At 41.5% G+C, this 20,169-nt stretch overlaps 1 protein-coding gene across 3 annotated transcripts in view; it reads left to right on the top strand.

Moving 5' to 3' along the window:
* Nucleotides 1–20,169, top strand: part of LOC131104878 (interleukin-1 receptor accessory protein-like 1) — a 134,055-nt gene that overhangs the window by 8,809 nt on the left and 105,077 nt on the right. For all 3 annotated transcript variants that reach the window (XM_058052522.1, XM_058052521.1, XM_058052523.1), the window contains one exon: nt 5,494–5,593. In XM_058052522.1, the coding sequence (XP_057908505.1) occupies nt 5,512–5,593 (82 nt within the window). In that variant the 5' untranslated portion in view covers nt 5,494–5,511. The remainder of the gene's footprint in view (nt 1–5,493; nt 5,594–20,169) is intronic.

Here is a 20,169-nt window from a genome sequence, read left to right as displayed (position 1 = left end):
CTGAATAGAGCTGACTTGTTTGTCTCACGGTTGCTTTTTCGAGACTTTAGTTACAGTCAACAAAGGACTCTTCGCACTCCCTTGTGCCCCATTTGCATGTCAGTAACCTGGAGGCGTGTTGTTTCAGGGTTTATTAGATAATCTCAAGTAGAATAATTCAGCATTGAGAGCAGATTTATAATGGTGTGTCTGCGTCACCCAAGGACGTTGGAGATGTGTGTGCTTTGCAGGTTTCTATACTTGCAATACGGGTTCTGGATGGAGATTTTTGATGTGTGGAAACTCGCAGCTCTTATTGGTGCACACTATCCACTGATTGTACGTATGCTACTGCATACCGAGACAAAAGGGCTCACTTCGTTCATGCCATTGCTCTATGGAACAGCCGCACCAAGGTTCTGAAACCAATGCACGGAGTGAACTGTCTTCCAAGAAAACTTGGCACATGAATCTTGCAAGAACTTTTGACACATGTCAAAATTAACCCTGGGCAGTTTGGCTTAGTCAGTGCTTGTGTTGAGGACAAGACCGGATGAACAAAAGGCAGAAGGGCGACCATGTGTGAGTGACAGGGATGTCTGTCACCTGTCCGCGGTGGGGGTTGAGTCTCAGTCGGCACAAACGATGAGATTCAAACGCTTTGATGTGACAGCGAATATAGCTAGAGCTGTACAATCCTCATCTCATTAAACATCTGGGGAGTGCTCATAAAGCCTCAGTTGCTGATTGTGGAAATTGTTTTGGGCGGGTGTGAGAGGGCTTCCTTGGGGTTAACTTTGAGAGTCAACAGGGCACCATTGCTCCTGCCCAGCCCTCCTCAAAAAGTAATTGACTTTTGGATGAGTGTGGAGGAAACTACGTGAGTGAGAGCTCAAGGTGGACAAAAACAATTTGAGTATGAGAGACGAGTGAGTGTTTTTTTTTTTCTCCGAATGATGGAACTAAAACATGTTCAGCAGGATGACCTTTCATTTGAAATATAGGTTACTTTGGGAGGGATCATTTCTGCAAGGGATAAATACACGATTGTACTTTTGACTGTGAATTATCTCTGCATGCTTCACAAATCCCTTGTGTATCTGGAGTTAATGAGAATGTTCCAAGAAGTTGGCAGATAGTGGGATAAGTACACTGAGACGTGTTCCATGATAACTGATAACAAAGTGAGTTTAACCTTGATAAGAAGTGGGGTATCTCGGGCATCATCTTCAGTGTAGTATCTATCAAGGGGTCTTATTAACGACAATGGACCTATTGTAGTTTACCATTAACTTTTTTTTTTTTTTTTTGCTCTTAAAAGGTAAATGTGAGGCCAATATAAACACAACCAAACGCAACCTGACTAAAGTTGTGATGAGGGGCTGTGGAAAGAAATACACATTCCAACATTTTAGGCTAAAATATTCAGTCACACATTTGTACTTTGGTACGTGACAAAAAATAATAAAATCAATAAAATGATAATAAAAAAATATATATTAGGTAAGCAGGAAGTGAACAAATGTAACAGTTACTGATTGTAAAAGTACCAGATGGAGGGGTAGAATTTAATAAGCTTTGCTTCTTCCTACTCCTTTTGGACATGTGGAACTGTGAACTGATTATGTGATGCACTCAATTGTAAACTGATGCATGTTCAAATGAAATAAAACCATTACATTTGTCCTACAATTTTTCATAGTATCAATGACTACTTCAGAGTTTTTAATACAGCTTGCTTTAACCTCATATATGTGTATGAAGTACATGCAGCCTATCCTTCTGTTCTAATACAAAATTGTATTACCTCCTGGTGAACATGGATATGTAATCCACCAACATTCATTCAGCAGTGCATGGCAATGTTAAAAAAAAAAGATGTTCAAAATGTTCTATGTTCCTATGGAAAGACGGCAGTGACAAACACCTTCCAATTCACACATGCCCCCACCCCTTCAGGATGAACTGCAAGCACCTCTGTGTATTTTATTGTCAGATTAACAAGAATAATTATGTCACACATACAGTGCTTCTCAGATAGTGGGGTGGCTCCCGTGGGGGGGCAGGTGAACTGTCAGGGGTGTGAGATAGCCGGTCTGATACCAATAGCCGGGCTGATACCAACCTTCTTTCCTCATGTTTGGTTATAGTCATAGAATTGCATGCAGGTACTTTGCTGATATCCAAAGCACACCACATTCCTACTGTGCAACAAATATTCTGCTCCCCTGAGGGGGAAAATTTAATTGCTCAAAACATGACTTAGGTTATGCAATACTGCTGCTGCGGCTGTTTTTTAATTAAACTTTAAATGCGCATAGTTTTGAATAGCATTTCCGACCCAGCAGCACCTCTCAAAGATTCAAATGTAATTGACTAAAGTGAAACTTTGTGCACAAGTTTAAATCTGAGTCTGAAAAGAAATGAAAACAGAATTAGAATTCCAGTATGAAATTGATATTTCACACTGAATGTGGCCTACAGCTCAATGACTTAGCGGAAAAACACGTTAACCATGACTAATGATTACAACTTCACACCCAAGTGTCCTATGCTACACAGTACATGGCCTGATTCAGTACACTTGGCCAGTATCAGACCATTACTGATCCTGAGTATCAGAGCGTTATGCTTTGAAGGCAAAAATCTTTATTACTGCAATTGTGTAGTTCATCGTTTTTTGGCTAGATAAAGGCATTTATCGATATTTCCAATACCTAAATTTTAACTCATCCATTTTCCCTGAAATGTCTAGTCCAGCCTTTGGCATGTTGTTTTGCAAGATTGCCAAGTAGATGCTACCTTCTTTTTGAAGCCAGTGTACAGTAGATTAATCAAAAGCTTGCACGTCGGCATGACTGCAATGAATGTGAGATTTTCCCAGAAGATCATGAATTCATTAATGCCCGCCCGCCTACATAGAAGATCATGCAGTACAGTAGGAGTGTGCTCAGTCTGCTGCAGTCTTGTCAGAGATAGGGATGCCGTTTCCCTGCGGCTGCAGGGCGCCTCTTGCAGCGCTTACGCTGGCCTGCTCTCCTGGCGATTATGGCTCAGCTTTCCTACCTGGGCTCTGCGTGCGCCACATTTTTCCACATTTCTTTGTTGATTTTACTACAGTGCGATCCTGAATATACATCTTCTTTTACAATTTCACACTCCCTATTTATTTTATTTAAATTTATTTGCACCGTGGATGGGAAAAAAAATCTTAATTTCATTGTCCTTGGTTGATGAATCCACAATAAAGAATCTTGAATTCTCCGCTTTTACTCCCCTGTATAGACTCATGCATCATTTGCTCTTTCTTCATTATCTCATAATGTATACAGTAACCAGCCTGCCCTTTTAACGCCATAGTATTCTGTCAGTGCTCCGAACAGACAACTTACTGCACTTTTGTATGTAATGAAAGAAAGAAATGAATTACACCATTGCTGAAGCAGTAAAGCAATGTTTTTTCTAACCTTTTCAGTGATAAGAAAGGTTGGTGTTCAGTGTGAGCAGAACTGGTGATTCAGTCATTTTTCTGTCTTCAGTCCAATGAAAAAGACCAAAGCTTTTGTGCTAATGTTGCAGACTTGCACCAAACACAGAGAACTAATTAAAAAGATAAGATTTCAGCGTGTTGGCATGTCACTTTTACGGAGGTAGCATCAGTTGCAGCCAGCAAGGGCTTGACAACAAAAGGCCTTTTGACCAGGAGAACGCAGCGATGTCGCCATCTTTGGCTGCCGGCCATTTTTGCATGCCTCCAAAGGTCTCAGGGCTGTTCTGTCTTTTCATAGTTCCAACTCAAGGCCTTTCTGATTCAGCTCTGTGGAAAGCATGTGAAGAATCTTTGTGGAGACTGAAATACCAACTGATGCTTCCTCTTAGTCTTCATGGAGCTTTACTGTCGCAAGAAACACTTCATAGCCTGAATATGAAACATTGAAATAATTTCCTGACGTGCCTGCCGTCCAGCTTCCACGTCTGACTGTCTCCAACTCACCTTGCACCATTTATGAGAATGAGTTTGGTTTGCAGATAAGTGGCTTTTAAGTGAAAGTTTGAACTTATAGTTACATTTAAATTAACACCCAAGTCATTCACACTGTGCATGGGACACATGAACAACATATAAAATACAGTAAGAAAAAAATTAACAGCAGTTAAATGTAATAAAAAGAAAACTACTAATGGAAAAATTACTAGACCAGCCTTCAGTTCCAACCAGTTTCTTCAATTCCTTGTTAATGTTAATGTCTGGTACCACTACAAGTATGTTACCCGAAGAAGACAATGAACACAACATGGAATGCCTAAAAGCAGTTTTTTTCTAGTAAGTGATTTTGGTTATTACCAAGAAAACAATGGAAATGGCTAAATATGCTCTTTTCTAAATTACACTCTTTGTATATATACCACTATATACTATACTCTATTGTAGTAGAAGCCTGGAAAGGCCACCTCCTCTTTTCCTCCTTGTAGTCCATGACTCCTCTGGGATTCAAGAATCTTTATTCTTATCCCAGTCGAGCGCTAGGGACCAAAAGAGGCGTTTCACCTCCCTCTTTGCTTTTTATGAGGGCCATTTTTACTTCCATGGTGATGTGTCTGTGAATGTTCTCTTTCATCCAGGTCATAGTATTCTCAGGACATAGAATTCATTGCCACAAGACTATTGAGGTTGTCTTAGAAGACGATTCGCCTCCCATCTGAGCAAGCTTTATCAGGCATAGCCACTTTGGTTTCAGGTGGGTCCATGACCATCATTGCATCTTAATTGGACGCTAACTAGGGTGATACCACCCAACAGAACTTTGTTGGCAGGCAGAGGCTCCACTTCATTGTATGTCAGCGACTGCCAGACGCACACTTTATTCTTCTGCCCAGTAGAGGCAGATGCTGCATTCTTGTCCTGTGTGTGGTCTGTATTCCTTTGCTGGTACAACTATAACTAGTTGTGTTGTTTATGGAGCAAAATTACATTTTTGAGGAGTTCATGTGAGTGTGTTATCAACAACCAAACGTCATAAACCGAGGACCATCTTTGTTCTATTTTTTCATTTTCTACCGCTTATCCTCACGAGGGTCGCAGGGGGTGCTGGAGCCTATCCCAGCTGTCTTTGGGTAAGAGGCGGGGTACACCCTGGACTGGTTGCCAGCCAATCACAGGGCACATATAGACAACCAACAACAACCATTTACACTCACATTCATACCTATGGACAATTTGGAGTCGCCAATTAACCTAGCATGTTTTTGAAATGTGGGGGGAAACCGGAGTACCCGGAGAAAACCCACGCATGCACGGCGAGAACATGCAAACTCCACACAGAGATGGCCGAGGGGGGATCGAGCTCAGGTCTCCTAGCTGTGTGGCCTGCGTGCTAACCACTATATCACCATGCAACCTTGTTCGATTTTATGCACAATTTATTTGTGCATCCCCAGCAAAAATATGTCTGGTTCCGCGGGCACCTTAATAGCGAAGTATGACTACTAAGTATTGCTCTCTTTTTCTTTTAGGACTGGTTTGAGGAAAAAATGAAAGCATCAATTCCTTTTCTGATCCTACTTCATGCACTTGTGGTCCATTGCCTGAAAGTGGTGTCAAAGAGAGGTTCAGGTAAGGTTTTCTAATGCAACAACAACGACATGGTCCAACATACTGAGACATTGTCAGCCACTGACTAACTGTATATACACTATTGTCAGTTCATTTCAATTCATTTGTGAAATTTTTGTGTACAAATACATCTGTATATAGTATATGTATACGTTACACACATTCATCTTTGTGTCCTTGTTGGTGTAAAGCAGGGGTGTCCAAAGTGAGCGAAGTTGTTATTAATAATACTGTATGCTTTGTTCATAGCTACATGTGTTACTGTAGAAAATATCAAAGTGGTCCTTGCATCCTTTAACATTTCAGGATGTGGCGCTCAGTGGAAAAAGTTTGGACACCCCTGCTCTAAACATCACCCCCTCCCTCTGGGAAGGGTTAATGTGTCTTGTGAGTTTAATGTTGCTAGGAGCGATGCCATGACACTTCTAAAAAAAAAAGCTGTGACAATAGCGTGATCATAATACTGATTAATGCCACGTATACATCTATATATTGTAGGACCATTGTCCTGATACGAAAGCATGAGAAATCAAACCAAAATTCATTCTAAACACCCTGCATCACCAACATGTGATGAAGATGTCTCAGTGTTCAGTAGTGCCACAGTACTGCAGTAATGAGTCAACCCTCTTGACTTAATGGCATCCATTCACGCTCTGATTTTCCACTGAGGTGAGACGTGGGATATCATGATTTAATGTTCAGATCCTTGAACCTGTCTTGTAGGGAAACCCACTTACAAATTCCTACCTGAGGGATATGTTTCCGGAGGATGCATGAAGGTTTCAGTGGCCCTCACCAGCCCTCGATTGGGTCAGAACTGGAATAGCCAGACCTCCATTCGTTGCTCCTCCTTTTAGATGATACAGCTTTATGAGACACCATGCTGTTTAAGACTGTAAAGACTTGAAATTGCATTGATTCAATTGTAACGGGAAGGAACAGAGTATCAAGGGGCTGTGGGTAAGTATCATCGTGTGAGCATGTATTTTGTTTGACTTCATGAGATAACTTTTAGCCATTGATTTATCTTGACTTGATAACATCAGAACTGAAGTTGTAACCTGATTGAATACTATCTTACGTAGTGGATCATGTTCGTACTCAACCATCGCTGGATTCTTATTTCATTTTAGCTGTAATTATTAATTATAAGAGTTTTTCTTGACTCAAGGTACAATAAAAGCAGCAAGACATACCCCTAATAAAGCAAATTGCATAAGTAGATTTTCCTGAATCTTCCAGTACCCACTCACACACTGCTGCTCACACCCACACGCAAACTCCAGAACATTATTATTAGACCATCGTGTGCAAAACATTTTTGAGCAATGTAGTGTGGTCGCTCCCAAGTAATTACAATACAGTTGCTTTATTGTGAATCACTGTACCCGGTTGTTTGTGGCTAGATAGCATATCAGAGTGTAACACTGTAGTTGCTGTGATGTCAGAAGTGCAGCAACTGCTGGCCTTCAGCAGTGTTTGTTTCTCCCAGCAGAGCCACAGTCACTGGTTGTGCTACTACAACCTTTGACCTCCTTGGTGCTATACTTCCATCATGGAAGTAATGTTGTAATTGTCATTTGTGTGGTTGCGAGATCAGACCAAAGCTGTTCATCTGATTTCCCTAACGTTTTGTATTTCTGTCAGGAAATTGTATGAATTTATTCCAAGCAGTCTGTAGCCGTTTCCATTTTGTAACGTGTTTCTTGGCTGCGCTGCTTCCATTATGTGTTATGTTAGATGTTTTTGTCCAATCAGATTTCAGATCCTATGTGATTCCAAGTCAATACAATCTCTGCAAGGCCTTCAGAATCAGGAATGCTGACCCCATGTCACTTAAACCCGATTAGTCATGGGGCTGTTTTTCCAGATTTCAAGTTCACCTCACAAGGACAGCTAGCAGGCGTACAGTACTGACAGAATTTGTCCATCCTCTGCCTGAAAGCCTATGCCTAACACTCAAAGTTACCAGTGTGCTTGAATGCATCATCTCATGAACAGTGCAGCGCTTAATTGATGACTTATGAATTGGTGCTCAGGCCTTGCAAATCTGTCTTGATGAGTTGCACAAACTAAAAGGCCCAACAAGAAAACCTTGTCCCCCATTACAGTGTCTACGTCTGAAATACACCAATTTTCTCCCTTACTGTGACCAACTTCCTTTTCCCATTCTTGCAAGAGGAAGAATCAAGGACATCCTGACAGTCAATTACATTTACTGTCTTTACACCCGTCGTAACATTCGACTCGGAGAGGACGTCCACATTAATAAGTCAGTCAAAGGAATCTACCTCCCACATTAACTGGGCTAATCACAATCTGGCTAATCAAAAGGCCCCTTTTAGAATTGGACAAGACAGTGATTCCTGACGAGGGACATCAGTCAGCATGCTGCACACATTCAGTCGCTGGAGTTTGCAATCAATATTAAATAATGTTAAATATGGCAACCACCTATCAATGGGGAACTTTGAACATTGGTTAAGATGTCAGCATTCACGTGGATCATCTTTTGCTCTTTATACCCAGACGCTTTCCCAACTCAGAGTGAGAGGTGCGGTACACCCCGGACTGATCAATGCCAATAACACAGCTGACACATACAGTAGATATAAACCATCCCACTCACATTCATACCTGATACCTGATGCCTGATACTAATAAGAATCTCAAAAAATGTGCCTTCCAGTGACTCTTTATTTTTGAGGAGGCAAGGAAAAATAATGTATCTCAGCTCCACCTGGCTTAGGAGTTCAACAAACTGTTCGACAAAAGACCTTCACCTTATATAGTCTTCAGACAACAAGCGATCAAAAACTCTGTGCATGATTTTCGTTGAAGCATCACACAGCATCTCAAATCTGAGATTGAGTTGTAATGGCATAGAGGTACCAAGGTAATCTCTGTGAAAACATACATAAAGTAAATGATGGCAATAACAATTAATTTTTCCATCACAGTGTTAGGCAGTGATGCTGACACACGTGTTTTTGCTACACACAGAACAATTTCAGCAGACACTAAATCTTCTCCTGGGAGACTCTGCTCCGTCTTATGACGTGCATCAAAAATCAATCGAATGTGACTTTAGAGCATACATTATGTCTTGCCACGTGGAGCACTGTCCTCGCCCCCTTTCAAAGGGCTATTTTCTAAGACTTAAGCACCCACCATTAGCTCATAAGATGGCTCATTTTACGTTGACTGAAATCCAGATCTAGGAATCAGGGTGTGTGGGTGATGGTGTGGGTCAAATTGGCCTTAGGTGATTGTTTCTCATCAATTTTGGAGGTGCTTATTGTTTTAGAGCTCCCGCTGCCTGCCAGCACAAAGCACGATATATTGACTTATTTCCATTTTAATATACTTCTCAGAAATATACTGCATTGGTTTGAAGCTCCCGTAGCAAATTATACAGCCCACATTTGGCAATTGGGTTATTTGGTATCAATTTGAGAGATTATGTGCGTGGATGATAATGAGCTTGAATCCAAAAGAGGATTTTAACATCAAGAAGGTTGGCCAGTGCTTAAATTAAGAGAGTCTGTGTCCCAGGTTTGAGGGGGCAGACGTTAGATAACCTGAAATAGACTGTCAAATGATTGAAAATTAGAAATACATTTGATGCAGTACAGTATACATGTACCAGCACACAGTTTTGTTAATGTTTATCTCTTTATGCGTCACTGATAGTTGACGATTCATTGGTTAACTGATTAATCATCAATAGATTAATTGCTGCAACTCTACATTTTATACAAGTGAGGCATTTAGGACTTAAACCTGATGGATTCTGCACCAAATTATAATTCATAATTATTTGGTCAAGCAAAAACATCTTTTTTGACCGAGGTAAAACTCAAATCGCATCGTCCAGCTACATTGTCGGCCATTTTCAAATGTAGACCGGTGTTCTGATACCTACTCGTGAGACAGATGGGTGTTTTTTTTTAGCCCTTCATGCTTCCACTGCTATTCATTATGAGTTTTAATTAGCCTGCCGTACACAACAGGGCAGCGCTGGCCTGAGAGGTGAAGTTTGTGTGAAAGCCTGAAGTCTCCCACCAGTGTGGCCTCTGATGATAGGGCTGTCAAGCTTGCTATCACCAGCCAGGCACTCAGCATGTGGCCTTTTCAGCATTGCTTTACTGGGAAGTTTGAACACATCCTCTGTTTCGGCTCAGTCCTGTCGTCACTCAGTGACAGCTTAGCATAAAAACACTACTCTCTTGTTCGTTTTGTTCTTTCTCTTTTCTTTCCATGTTGCCCTTTTTTCAAGCCTTATTTTGCTGTCAAAGTGGGATTGGTCAGAGAACAATCAACCTATTTCTGCACCAAGCAGAGGCAGTGTATTCTTGGAGCTCTCGAGGGAGTCCTGCCAAATTTGGGGCTTTTCAGTTTCCTTTTTGCATGGGAGAATGGATGTAAGCTGGCTCACAGTGGAGTTTGCTTTTTGTTGGTTGCAGGAGGCTGATGCACTGCAGGAGTTTTGGAAACAAACCAAGTCATCCAGCCCTCACTGTTTATTCTCAGGATACACACAGGCGCCATTCAAACCACATTACTTTGCATTTTTATTGTAATTAGCAATGACTTACTTTGGTTTGCTACGAATACACCGCTGTTCACTGTGAACCTTTAACTAGTCCTAGCATATACATCATGCGACGAAAAAAACATAACACATTTAATTCACCTTAAAGGGGGAACTGTACTTTAAAAAATTTTGCCCATCATACACAATACACACATTTCTTGCCCTTTTCTGTGCATTCTAATAAGATAAACTAACTTAGTATGAGCGAGCTAACAATGCACGCCATTTGGATGTACCTCTTTCGACCACAAAGCTTTCTAAAAAAAAACCTCTAACAGTGGGTTATCGTTTGATGTTTATGCTATCATCATACTTTAACAAGTACAATGATTTTAACATGTAATACTTACAGTATCTTGCTATATTTTGATGATTTAAAATATTACCAAAACGTCTTTCCTCAGCGCACTGATTTCACATCGCCCATATCGCTTAGGCTACTTCCGTCAATAAGAGCAGCATAGATACAGTGACAACACTTACAATGTCCACTCTCATTGGGATGGCTGTGTCTTCCAGCATAAGATGTGTGCTTCAGTCCCTGGGTGAAAAATGCTGATAATAAATGAGTATCTTGTTGAATATTCATAGCAAAATTGAAAGCTAGGTATCCACTCTTCCGTCTGTTCCTGCTTCACTGATACAAGCGGTGAGCGAGGCATCGTGTCAATCTGACAGATAAATATAGTTTTTCGTGTTAGCTGATGGAATGACTGCTTGGTTAACAAACAAGTTGGTTATTTAAATGGAACACTTTTGGCATTTTATATTCTAAAATAGGTGCTTACTTCCCATGACGTCCATTGTTAGCTTGCTCATATTAACTCTTTTCTTGCGCTAGAATGCATATAGCTGACAATATAGTAAACTAGTAAACAAATGAAACTAAATCTCAGCTAGGTTCAGAGCCAAGACCAGTGATCTTGGGTTCAAAAAGGTTGGTGACCACTGCCGTATAAGGCTGACTTGGACAAAAGTAGACGACACTGAGCACTGAAAGACTCGCATTCACACCGTCATTGAATGGGGACTTAACCCACACTGCCTGCAACTGAAGTCAGGCGGGTCAAATGCTCGACCATCAGTGACCCGCTCTAAATGCATCAGACCCAAATAAAAGATGCTGTGAACTGCGCATATTTTGCTTGTAAATCTTTTTTTCAATACAGCTGAGAAGACACCTCGACTGCATGAGTTTGGAGAAGATGAGTAGGGAGTGACTGTCATGAGAGTGCTTGTGCAGATTCTCTGTGGCAGGGGGAATACTGTTGATTTTTATTATGACAGCACAGAGGCGGTTGCATCCAGTGAGCGTCAAGTCTCTATTAGCATCCTCTGCTAACTGAGAGGCACTACAGATGTGAGTGGGCGGTATAGCTGTGGTTCCAGGCAACACGGCACACAGCCACCTCATCATTCTGAGGATCTCTGTGCTCAAAGCGCTATCGCAGTGTCAGTTTCAGCCTTTTTTTTCCCCAGTAAATAGCATCACACAAATGTCATTTTATTAAAAAGGAACAAGAAAACAAAATTGATTTGTTGGATACCCATGTGCTCCATTTCCAACAGTGACTTTAATATCGGCAACAATTAAGAATCATATTATCATCCAAACTTGACTTTTCTGCCAAAGAAACATGATAAAACACAAAATCCTGCTTTAATTAAACATATCTGTGGTTTTGGACGGTTATGACCTTCTGAAAGAGCCCGCCAATCAGACCTCCGGTTTGGTTGAAACACGCTTTACTGGTGGTGATAATGAATGATCTCGCTAATGTGGCCATTTCATCCATCATCATGTGTGGATGAATGATGAACCCGCCCCCCCATTTGTGTAAAGGTGCTGAACTCGCAAATGTATTAGCACCTGTCAAGCAAATTAATTGGCAAGATGGTGATTATTTATAGGCCCATTTCCGCAACATTTAAGTCTCATTTTTCTGTCAATATTTATTTGGTAAAATATTATGAAAAAGGCAATGTAGTCTTACCATGACTGGATGCACTGTGTTAAGATTTGGCCTGATTATACTGCTTAACAAGCATGCCACCCTTTGCTGTCTTAAAGAGCGTGTGATGCAAGCATCAAAAGGGCCCCCTCTTGCTGTTCACAGTGCTCTCTGAGACTCTCAGTCACATGTTTGTGCACCAAGTGCCTGGTCTTAAAAGCCACAAGGACAGCTCAGGATTATGGCTCTGTTTGCCTCTTTCATTGCCTCTAATATGCAAATGGAGGATTAGCTTCAAAAGGAGATCATTGGCATGGAGACTTATGTCTACCAGGAGGTGTTGCTAGCCATTCATACCTGCGTCATTCCAGATCAAACAACGACCACACATATCAGGAAATGCAAATGATTATACAAGGTGTGTCCAACTAAATCCCAATTCTACTCCTCTGTTATCGTTGGAAAAATGTATAAAACAATATATAAAAATTATTGCTCGGGAAACCATTTCCATTGGTCCAATTACAGTGCCTACTGCACAGAAACAGAAAGACATAACAGGAAACTCTGGCTTCATCACTGAACTGAGATCTTGGCGTGAGAGTTCTACAAAGCCCATGCAGTGACAACATCTTTAATTGAGTGAATTAAGTGACCCGATTCCTGTGTGCAAGCCATCTCTGCAGTTGAAACTGCGTCAGACAGGTTAACCCTTTCACAGCGCCTTGCAGGCTAATTGGCTTCAGTGTCCGGTGAAGCTCCAATCCACCTCTGACAATCACCTCTGATCTGCTCACCCAAGCAAGGCTATGCTGAGGCGGCACTAATTTCTGTACTGCATCAATTGAATTTGGATGGATTTATCAGTATTCAAAGCGTATGGTATGTGGACCATTGTTGGGAGTGCACAGTCCCACCCTGGATATTGAAGTGCAGCTAATCCAGTCAAATGCTCATGCTGACTGTGTACAATTGATCAGAGGCAGACACTTATGGATCCTCTGACTATCTCAGTGGGACACTGAAAATGAAGAAATACTAAGAATAACAAATAGAATGCTGAATACTATTATGCATACTATTTCCTTCAATTGCTGAATTCTAGGCTTTTGACTCTTTTACAGTAAGGATTCTCAACTGGTGGGTCACAACCCAAAAATGGGTTGCAGAGACGTTTTCAGTGGATTGTGGGTTGTTGCCTGAGCTAAAAAAAAAAAAAATAACACAAGGTACGTGTAACAATCCCTTTAAATCAAATCAAATCAAATCAAATCAAATATATGATACCTGAGAAGTTGGAGTTGCAAAATTGCTGCAGTTTGGCCCCCAGCTTGTCATTGAGAGGTGATGGTGGGTCCTGGACCCAAATGAGGTGTACTCAAAACAGTTTGTTGCAGTGTTCAATTTAATTTCTAAAAAACATTGGAATATATAACTGCACAATGTTAAGCTCATGCAAAATAGTGGCAAATAAAACAATTAGTGCTGTAACTGAAACTGCGTATTTTGCGAAAAGTACATCAATAATGAATCCACTGCAATCATTTTACAGGTAGCAATTACGGTTACTCAATAAAACAATTATATTTCTGCCAGGTTTTGTGTCCTTTGTTGCTAATCGAGAGAAAAACAAATGCAATTCAAGATTTATTTTAGCATCCCAATACCCCAATAATGGAATTTCCACTTCATCTACGACTAACAATTTCAAAATATACTTAAAATAGAAGACCCCTGTAAAGATAATGCCATATATACACTGTTCAACGTGCAAGTCAGTTAGTTGAGGCACTGGCTGCCTACACGATTGGCAAGATAGGGAAATGACTATATACAGTACAATACATGCTTGGCCCTTTTTCAGGCCTACAGAATAGAGTCAGTGAGAGATTGTGAGGCTTAATTGGCTTGACAGAATAGTGTTTTGCCTCTTGCTCACATGCATGACATCTACTTGTTTAACAAGGCAACATGCCTCCAGAGTCGCTTGGTTGTTGGAGGCTTGTGGCACTTGAGCGAATGTTTAAACAAGCGCCAAATGTTCTTGACTTGGCCAAGAGCTTTTTTGACCATGTGGATTTTGTTGTGGAGTTTGTAAACACTTACAAGTACTTACCAACATAACTGGCCCAGAATGAAATGTGTTTGAGAGTTAATGATTAAACAGTAATGGACATTCAATGGCTGTTTTATTTTTCACTTTTTTTAATGTTATGTCACATTTTTGTCTATAGCTTTAATGAAGCTGAACCAATTGTGCAAGGGGCTGCTGATGTTTGGGGAAAACAGTTTAAATGAGGCATCATCATACTGTATGTGAAAATGCAGGCTTCTTTTAACCCATACTGGCAACAACAATAATTCTGGCTGTCCGAGCCTTCTAATTTAAGCACGGACAGACAGGAAAGAGTCTGGTGTTCGTTGGCCTAGAGAGTATATGTGTTCAGGGTTGATTTTGAAAGCGCTAGTTCAGTTTAAAAGTGTTACTTTTAAGAATGGGACAATCTGATCCAGTATTGGTGTGCTTAATTCACATCGGAATTTGCCAATACCACCTGCAGCAAAATCCGATCCACCTGCTGGCAATCTGCTAGCCTGCAGCAAAATGTAATGGATTGTGCTGTAGCTAGCACGGATAAATTATGTCCTTCCAGAGTGCAGAGTTGCTCTTCTAAGTTACTAATCCTTGACAAATAAACCTTACAAGTATCATTATACATATATATTATAAGTTAAGACAGAGACTGTAGTTTGAGGATTGGATAATATCAGCTTCTGCCACGAGATCGGGCCGATCCGGTTGCCATACGTATAATGGTCTTAACTCTGGGCGACATAATAATGCGCCTCAAAGCTGGTTGGCACTCGACTCCCGCCACCCAACCCAACATTACCCAAGCATACTTGTCTGTGCCGTGGTGAAGTTAGTTTCACTTTGGATGTTGGATATTTGGCTCCGTAGCTACAGAGGTAGTTCCCCCTCACTGTGCCCAGACTTCTGTGTTGGGAGCTTTCACAGGAAGTGCCGATGTAACCGCTGGTTGTTTCTACTAGGGACGCAAATAAATTACTCTTGCATTAAGGAGAGTTTGTTTAAAAAAAGTTATATATTCTAAATCACATCATAAATTGATCTATAATTATGTTACATGATGAGTCATACCCTAAAAGTATTTTGCGCGGCTGTTTTCAGATCAGATCGGATCACAAGACTATAAAAAAATCGGATTGGAAGCCAAAACATGTGCATCGGGTCATCCCTAGTAACAAGCTCAGTAGATTAGCAAGTAGATTAATAAGAGCCTAGAGAGAGAATTATACAGCATCAACAAACCATCAAAAAGGAACTGATGTAAAAGGATATGTTTCCGCAAAAGTCCCAAACTCTGAGCAATTTTTCCTCACTACATCTGGACAAAATGTGAGGCAGATGACATTATTTAGCTATCAAGGTAGGTGGTGCATTTTTATTTGTGTGTGTGTGTGTGTGTGCAAACTAAAGTGATGCGATCATCATCAGTGCGTGCAAGTTGCCACGGAAACAGAAGTGGTGAGGCTCAAGGATGCTGTTAAATGTTACAGTGCGCCATGCTCAGCAAGAGTGAGGGGGGGAGGAAAGAGAGCGAGCGGAAGAGATTTGTCGTGGTTGGTAGACTATTGTCCGCCTTCCAACCATATTTCATCCTTCATTTAGACTGTATGTTACATGCTTGAATAGGTGTGAGGGTCCAATGCAAAACTTCCCTTTCTATCAGCCAAACTGCAGGGTTAGAAGGGATTAAATTATACAGCCCACAGACCACAGCTTTGCTTAAATGCATCATTTTGATTGTGCAGCTACCGTAGCTTTCACATAGAAAGTGTGCATCTGAATCCACTCATAAAGGATTTTGTTTTTAGATATAAGCTAGACTTGACTACAATTCAGCCCACCACCCATCACTGCCTTTATCTGCAATTAGGGCTGAAGTGGCAAAAGACTTGTGACAATGGAGCATCCATTGAATGCCACCACCATCCGTGGAATAGGGCCTCTCCAGTGGTAATCTCTCCATAGACAGGCCCCAAATTGGACAGAGCTCTTGGTGCTAATGGCGTAGGCTCAGCAGATAGGCACTGTGTGTAATTCCAGTTAATTACTGTCCAGGAGGCGATAAGACATGGTTGCAGGGGCTAAGAGAAGAGATAAGAAGGATCAGCGATTCGTCCGAAGCATTTTCCATCCCATGGGCCAAACCGCTCCTTGTGTCCAGAAAGTCTGATAGGCCTTTTTTTGCCCAGATTCTCCACTTGAACATCAACTTGTTGTTTACCAGCTTCTCCAATCAGGGCTTTTCTCAGCAAGTCATGTTTTACCGGCTTGCAGTATTAGAAGAAAATCAATTACCGTCCATTCCAATAGCACAGTTGAGATGCTTTTATTGTCAATTACACAAAATGTGACCTCTACATTTACTCCATCACTGGACAGAACATCGTACACACATCCTTCGTCAAACATTGGAGCTGGGGGCGGCATTGAAGACTATAGAGCTCAGTGGGCATCTCAGCTGTGGATGCGCCAGTGTTGAGGTCACCCATGTTATTCACGCCCGAGTTCATATTGCCAGATCATTCAAAGTGAACACACTTCCAGCACGGACGCAGGCTTTTCATGGCCTCAAGGAGACCACATATGGCCCTGTGAATATTCTCAGCACGACTTGAGGGATTTAAGATTGTTAGACCCAATGTATCTCTATCCCTTCCAATGTCTCAATGTTTGCATTTGTCAGCGGTTATTTGTCATTCATGTTTTTTTCCAGTCTCAGCTCACCATAAAAGCTATTCCAGGGAACTGTGCTCAGATGCCGATCTGATATTGATAGCAGATATCCATCCAAAGCATGTCATGCACAAGTTTTTCATCGTGGCACAAAACCAGGGAAAATTAATACAAGCAACTTCATCGCGCATTTGAAACAGCAAGACAGCGGAGGCGAAAAGACAAAACCAATGCCGTCCGAAACATTTGCAAAGCTTTCACAGAAAAGCTCCAATTTATTGTGCGCTGTCACTGCTGAGTAACGCTTAATTGAGCACTTTTGAATCTCGCTGCATTGTGGCTAGCCGCCACTAAATTGCCATTAAAATTATACCCCAGATGAATAAAAAAATAAATAAGTCAGTTACACACAAGGCAGCACTCAAGCAATTTAGGAAGTTTCTTCCACTCTTGGACCGTTAAAAAAAAAAAAAAAAAAGCATCCTCAGGCTCTCAACATGACATTTCCATTGTTTCTCTTCCCATGATACTCAAACAGAAGCCGAGTACTGGTTACCACGGTAAGAAAAAGTCATGGTTTCAAAACTGCTAGAACTGTCTATACCATTCCTGCAGCATGAGAGAAAGTGGAGGTCCACTATGTGGAAATACTTTGTCACGTTCTATGTTATTCCTGAAAATTGGAACTGGGCTTAACTATTGCAGCACAGCTACCACTCACGTTAGCATCAAGCAGTGCCGGTGTGACGAGACGTGCCCTCATAGAGTTCTGCATCCCATAGTCTGTGGATTTAGTGTGTATTTCACTCGGCTTTGCAGCCATCGAGCTAATGTGCAAGCACATAACCAAGAAATATCCAGAAATAACACACAAATACTCTGAAGTTCTACTATGCTGTTTACCTTTAATGAGGTGTAACGTTTTGTCCGAGTTTGGTCAAAGTACAAATTTTGGATGCAGCAAAATGGTGTTACACAATGTGGTGTTGTACTTCATGAATTGCGGCAACTGAAACGGAAGTTCCGCTGTTTTGTATTATTTATTTGTCCCTGTCACAATCTTTTTCATGTCCCAAAATCACGATGCTCATCCAGGCTGAAATTGACATCATATCATGTTTTATACACAACAGGCACAAAGAAAGCATTCCACCCCGTTTCCTCTGTGTATTCATTATGTTTACAGTATGGCTACGGCTTGAAATGAGTGCAGTCTGTGTACCATGAGCCTCAAAGTAACTGCACTGTTTCTGGTACGCTTGTGGGTACTCTCATTAGCTGGCCTCTTTCAGGGGAATCACCATTTGTGTTTGCTTACTTGTTACTCGTCATGAGACTCACTTGCAGCACTCTGTGTGTACACTTGCTAGTGCCAACAAACACGCATGTACATGTCAATTCATCGAGGCTGGCAAAATGATTTTTTTTTTTTTTATTGTGTGGTTAATTGTATAAGCCGTGATATTGTTGCCCAAGGTTATCATACCGTCAGAATCTCATAGTTGTGACGGGGCCTAAGAGTCATCACAGGATTTGCGCTCACAGCAAACCTCAGTCAGCAGTCACACAGCATGTGATTTAGTCAGAGGATTGCCATCCTGTTGGGTTCATTTCAATCAATTGGTCACATGAATATTGGGATAAATACGGAGACTCGTGTGCAGCTTGGAATGGAATTCTAAACAGAGCAGCAGTTGCAAATTTGTCTTTCCGCAATGCAAAATGATATGGTTTAATGTAAAATCATGGCTGGTGTAGAACTGTGTCAAATGTCTGTGTGGTCTCATTTTAATCAATCAGTCACATTTGGACTGATTATGGATCCTAGTTAGGCCTTATTGTGCAGCTTGCAAGGGGATTCTACACAGAGCCCTCCTGGCTCAGCAGGTGCAAATTGATCTTTCGACAATGCAAAATCGTGCAGTTTAACTTAAAATTATGGATTCTCCTGTGTAGCACTGTATCACTAATGTATGCAACCTCCTCTCCCACCCACCACCCCATGGCTGATGGTTGGCTCAGTCAGGAAAAGCCATTGACTGTGTGGGGGGAAAGACACAAGGTTTTGCAGGATTCTTCTGATGACACTATTCTGACTCCACATGACCCAAATAGTGCTTAGCAGATTAGACAGAACTGGAACTGACATGCTTGCTGAAGTATGTAAGTGTCTGAAGTAAAAGAAAGGCTCAAAATCCCCCCCCCCCCCCCCCACACACCTCCAGCAACACAGTTTATGCAGCTGAGGAAATGTGTATGAACCAGAACCAGGTGTGCGGTCAGGAATATCTCTGCAGATTCTCTCCCCGTGATCCCATTTCACACTTGCAAAGCCTCTATGGATTTGTCAAGGGAAATAGTGCAACAATAAACAGGTTGTTACTCTTTGAGGGCTTCTGTAATGCAATGTTGTATCCGATGGAAGTTATGATGCATTAGCTGCATTGCCGCTGATGCAATGTGCACATTTAATCATGAGTGGATATTTACTGGATGCTTGTCTCCTTTTGTTCCTTTTGATCACATGGATAAGAAAGTAAAAAAACGGCGATGAACTGCACAAGATGACTCTGAGGTTGGAAAAAACGGAACAGAAGCTGGATGAGCACATTCAAACCCTCGTGAAAGAGATGACAGATTTGAAAGACGCATATAAAAAATTAGAAGAGAGTCATACCAACATCAAAAAAGATAATGAGGAGAAAGACAAAATAATTCAACAACATGGATCAGAATACAAGGATGAACGACATAATAGTGACGGGGCTGAAGATCAAACCCAGGTCTTATGCCAGGTCAGTCAGGAACAGTGAGGAAGCAGACTAAATGGACGTCGCCTCAACAGAGCAACAAGTAGTGGGTTTCAAACATCTAAAGAGGTAGATGTTGACATCGGGGTGGCACGGGGTCTACTGGTTAGCGCGCAGACCTCACAGCTAGGAGACCAGGATTCAATTCCACTCCAGTTTCCTCCCACATTCCAAAAACATGCTAGGTTAATTGGCCACTCCAAATTGTCCATAGGTATGAATGTGAGTGTGAATGGTTGTTTGTCTATATGTGCCCTGTGATTGGCTGGCGACCAGTCCAGGGTGTACCCCGCCTCACGCCCGAAGACAGCTGGGATAGGCTCCAGCACCCCCGCGACCCTCGTGAGGAAAAGCGGTTGAAAATGAATGAATGTTGACATCGAATCCATCGACACTTGCATCCCACTGTATGGCAGGAACAGAAGCACACCCGTCGTCATCGTCAAGTT

The sequence above is a fragment of the Doryrhamphus excisus genome, chromosome 16, assembly GCF_030265055.1.
Source record: "Doryrhamphus excisus isolate RoL2022-K1 chromosome 16, RoL_Dexc_1.0, whole genome shotgun sequence".
In the NCBI taxonomy this organism is placed as follows: Eukaryota; Metazoa; Chordata; class Actinopteri; order Syngnathiformes; family Syngnathidae; genus Doryrhamphus; species Doryrhamphus excisus.
The sequence above is the reverse complement of the archived record's forward strand: the minus strand, read 5'-3'. Positions and strand labels throughout refer to the sequence as shown.